Source organism: Pagrus major, chromosome 11 (assembly GCF_040436345.1).
Source record: "Pagrus major chromosome 11, Pma_NU_1.0".
Lineage (NCBI taxonomy): Eukaryota > Metazoa > Chordata > Actinopteri > Spariformes > Sparidae > Pagrus > Pagrus major.
Genome location: NC_133225.1, coordinates 5407937 through 5411473, shown reverse-complemented (window position 1 = coordinate 5411473; position 3537 = coordinate 5407937). Strand labels below are relative to the sequence as shown.

The 3537-nt window shown below is 45.0% G+C and overlaps 1 protein-coding gene across 1 annotated transcript; it reads right to left on the bottom strand.

Moving 5' to 3' along the window:
• Positions 1 to 233: 233 nt before the first annotated feature.
• On the bottom strand, positions 234 to 3093 carry barhl2 (BarH-like homeobox 2). Its single transcript, XM_073477173.1, has 3 exons — positions 2541 to 3093; positions 1656 to 1881; positions 234 to 546 (listed from the first exon to the last, which is right to left on the bottom strand). Exons 1-3 carry the CDS (start codon positions 3091 to 3093, stop codon positions 234 to 236), a joined length of 1092 nt encoding a protein of 363 aa, XP_073333274.1.
• Positions 3094 to 3537: the final 444 nt, after the last annotated feature.

Sequence of the window (3537 nt, the reverse complement as noted above, 5' to 3'; positions counted from 1 at the left end):
GACATGAGCAGTCCTTGTGTTCTGGTTCTGTCTCGGCCCGGACAGAGAGTCTTTTAGGCTGTCTGGGCCTATATTAAATACCTCCTTTACTTCTGTAAAATGTCTTTTAAATGTGTCTTTTTGGGGGGGAAGGGGGGTAGAACAAGTCCTGCAATGTGGTTCCGATGCAGTTACTCACATCACGTGTTCAACCAGGTTTTTCTGGTCATCGTCCTTTTTCTCTTCGTGTGTTTCTACCGCGGGTGCGGTGTGCCGGCCATGGGGTTAGACAGGGGGTTTAGCGCCGGTTGCCCCCCCGGCCCAAGGCCATGAATGAGCACCCTCGGGACAAGAGGTCTCTGGAGGCTGGGATGCGGCGCGGTAGGAGTCCGGTACATACTGCTGTACATGGCCGCGGCCGCAGCGGCTGCCGTCGTGCTGTCCACGGTGCCCAGCAGGCTCGGGTGGTAGAAATAGGGCGACGGGAACATTCTCTGTAAGGCCGAGTAGTTTCCTGCTTCAGCCAGGAGCTCTAATCCGACCGCCGTTTGCCTCTTCCACTTCGTCCTGGAAATCAGATCAAAATACAACAGATGAATTATTTAATCAGTTCGCTCTCTCCTGCTAATTCCCCAAACGCCCCCCTTTAATTGGTATGCAGAGGCCCTAATTATTGCAGGCACCAATTTACGGTTAAGGTTTAATTAGGCAAGAAGAAGAAGAAGAAGAAAAAAAAAAGGGAAATATCAAGACACTCTCCTGATGAGGGTCCAAACTTAATCAAAAGTCTACTTCTTCTCTCACACCTGTACAATCACGATTAATACAGGCTCTGTGATAAAGTGTTCAAGTGAAGCTTTATTTTGAAAGGTCGCAGGTGAAATGTAAAAGATTTTAAATGAAGTTCTGCGAGTGAGAAAGTATTTTTGTGCATAATAAACCGGAAGCAAGAAAAAAATACATACATATATATATTTATTTTTAATATTCCAAAAATGAAAACCATGCATTGATTCTTTAAAAACAAAATGTAAGAAATAGACTGAAGGTGTAAACGTGCAAGCGTGCAGAACTTCATAAGAAAAATTGAGATTTTAAGAAAACTTGTAATGTCATTTTTCTGCAAAATCCACTCCTGACAGACACGAGACAGCACTTTTATTTTGAATTTTGCCATAATGTCTCAGCCTCAAATGTGTTTATTCAGCAGCCGAAATCAAATTAAAGACATCTTTATTTATATTTTTGGTGTTGACAAAATGCAAATGCAAGAAAAATCAGCGGGTTTTCCGGAGACGATTTAAATTAAAAGTTTTGCATATGGCCTTCTGAGTAGCCACACACCGAGTCTGCATTGATTATGGAGTAGCAGCTAATTCAGGCCTGTCAAACGTGCGATGAAAACAATAATAATAATAATAAAAATAACATGTCTTATAAATGTGATGCAAATAAAAAGTGAGGTTCTTCAAATGTTTATTTTGGAGTGTTTCAGATTTTAACATCATTTTTTTTATTATGAAATTTCCCAATGGAGTTCCGGTTTGTTTTCATATCATTCCTCTAATAAATCATGTTTTCCAGGAGCAGAACCAGGCTCAGCTGTAGTGTGTGTCTCTGAGTGTGTGTGTGTGTTGTGATGATAATAACGATGGTGTGTGTGTGTTTTTACCTACCGTCTGTTTTGGTACCAGGTCTTGACTTGTGTGTCTGTCAGGTTGAGAGCCGCGGCCAGGTCCATGCGGTCCTGCACGCTGAGGTATTTTTGTCGCTCGAAGCTCCTCTCCAGCTGGTTGAGCTGGTGGTCCGTAAAGGCTGTCCGTGCTTTGCGAGGCTTTTTCGTGCGCATCGGTGGACTGTCTCTGCTACTGGAGATCTCCCGGTCGCCTTCTTCTTTAGTCCCTGAACACAGGAGCAAGAATTAGGGCCTGAGTGGGAAATTAAACTGAGCCCGAGCTTAGATTCAGTCCGTCTTGAAATAAAACAACAACAGATTAAAGATACTGAGGTGTGTTGTCAGTCTGCAAGCCTGCAGTCAAAACTTTTTCTTTTTCTTTTTTGCTCTGACACGTGTGGCACCAAAACAAAGCGAGAAGCAATAAATAAAAAAAAGTGGGAAAAAAAAGAAAATGTGTGCGTATTTGTCACCTGAAGTTTTTTTTTTTTTTTTTTGTGAGTGGGGCTTCAGAAAACGAGAAATCAATACGTCAATCCATCTCTATTTGTAGCTGTTTTTTCACTGCTCCATGATCCCCCCTCTAGGAAGAACAATAATCTCTCTAATTGACCCACTAGGGAGGCCCCGCGCGCACGGGGAAAATCACCGGGCTTACATCTGTTTTCACATCTATTAGACTAATAAAGGAGGCAGGGAGTTAGACAAAGAACCAGACAGGGAGACATTATTATCATTATTATTATTGTAATTATTATTAGTCTGATGGTTTCATATTTCTGGTTCCATCCCTGCTTCTATTTGAGTTTTTGTTGCCACACCAACTTCCTCCAAATGGCGTCTGTCTGAGACTAAAACACTGAAACAATTTTCATGAGCTTCCTACCGTTGCATTTCATTTCGCTCTGAATGTCGTCCCTTTTGTCCAACTTGCTTCTGTTCTCGTCCTGTTCCAGCTTGGGCCTGAAGCCGTCCGGAGCCGTGGCACTTTCTGGTTTTGGCGTGTGATGGGGTGAGGATACGCTGGTGCTGTAAGGTGCGCAGGCTGCCAGCGGTTTACTGTCGCCCAAAATGTCTTTGATTAGAAACGAGGAGGTGGCAGTCCTCGGGGCGCAGCCGGCCCCGGCGAGCGGCTGCTGCTGCTGAGGCGACAGCGGCAAACTCTGCGGCTGGTTGTGGTGATGGTGGTGATGCTGAAGGCTGTCCTGGACCAGATGCGCATCGGCGGCGTGCTCCATGGTGACCGAGATGGGGGATGAGGGGGCTGTTCCCACCGTGTCTATCTCCGAGCATGGTGACGGGGTTGCCTGGCTCCTGAAATCCGCTGTCCTGCTGTCGCCGAGCCGAAAATCTCCGTTCATTAGCACGGGGTTACCAGAGTTAGAAGCGCTGGATAAAATAGTGTCTATCCCAAAACTCGACCCGCTGGATCCTTCCATGTTAAGAAAGGAGGGATGGAGCCTTCATAACAACAGTGAGATGCTTCTCCTCCGGCGCGAATCAGAAAAAGAAAAGAAAGTCAGCAAGAAAATTAACTCTGAGTTGGAGCCAAACAAGAGAAAAAAAAAATTAAAAAAGAGGAGAGTTGGCGAATAAAAACCCAGGAGAGAAACAAAAAATCCACGCAGATGGTCCAAGATGTTACATTCAGTGACAATGCGGGGAGCAAAGTGTGGGTCTGCGTAGTCCACGTCGCTTTTTGTATTTGGATATTGAACTTTGTGTTAAAAGTTGAGGCGTGTACAGAGATATACATGGGGCTGACTCCTCGACATCAGGCTCCCCCTTTTTGCTGCTAATCGCTCCAGTGTTGCTCTACAATGACTTCCTATACTGACGTCACGGCCCACGGCGAGGGGGAATTAATATTTTCTCCTTTATAA

Excerpts from the sequence above, each read along its gene's own strand:
- barhl2 (XM_073477173.1), bottom strand. The coding sequence starts at position 3,093 with ATGGAAGGATCCAGCGGGTCGAGTTTTGGGATAGACACTATTTTATCC. Across the intron at positions 1,882-2,540 it reads GAGCGAAATGAAATGCAACG|GGACTAAAGAAGAAGGCGAC; the intron begins GTAGGAAGCTCA and ends TCCTGTGTTCAG. Across the intron at positions 547-1,655 it reads ACCTGGTACCAAAACAGACG|GACGAAGTGGAAGAGGCAAA; the intron begins GTAGGTAAAAAC and ends TCTGATTTCCAG.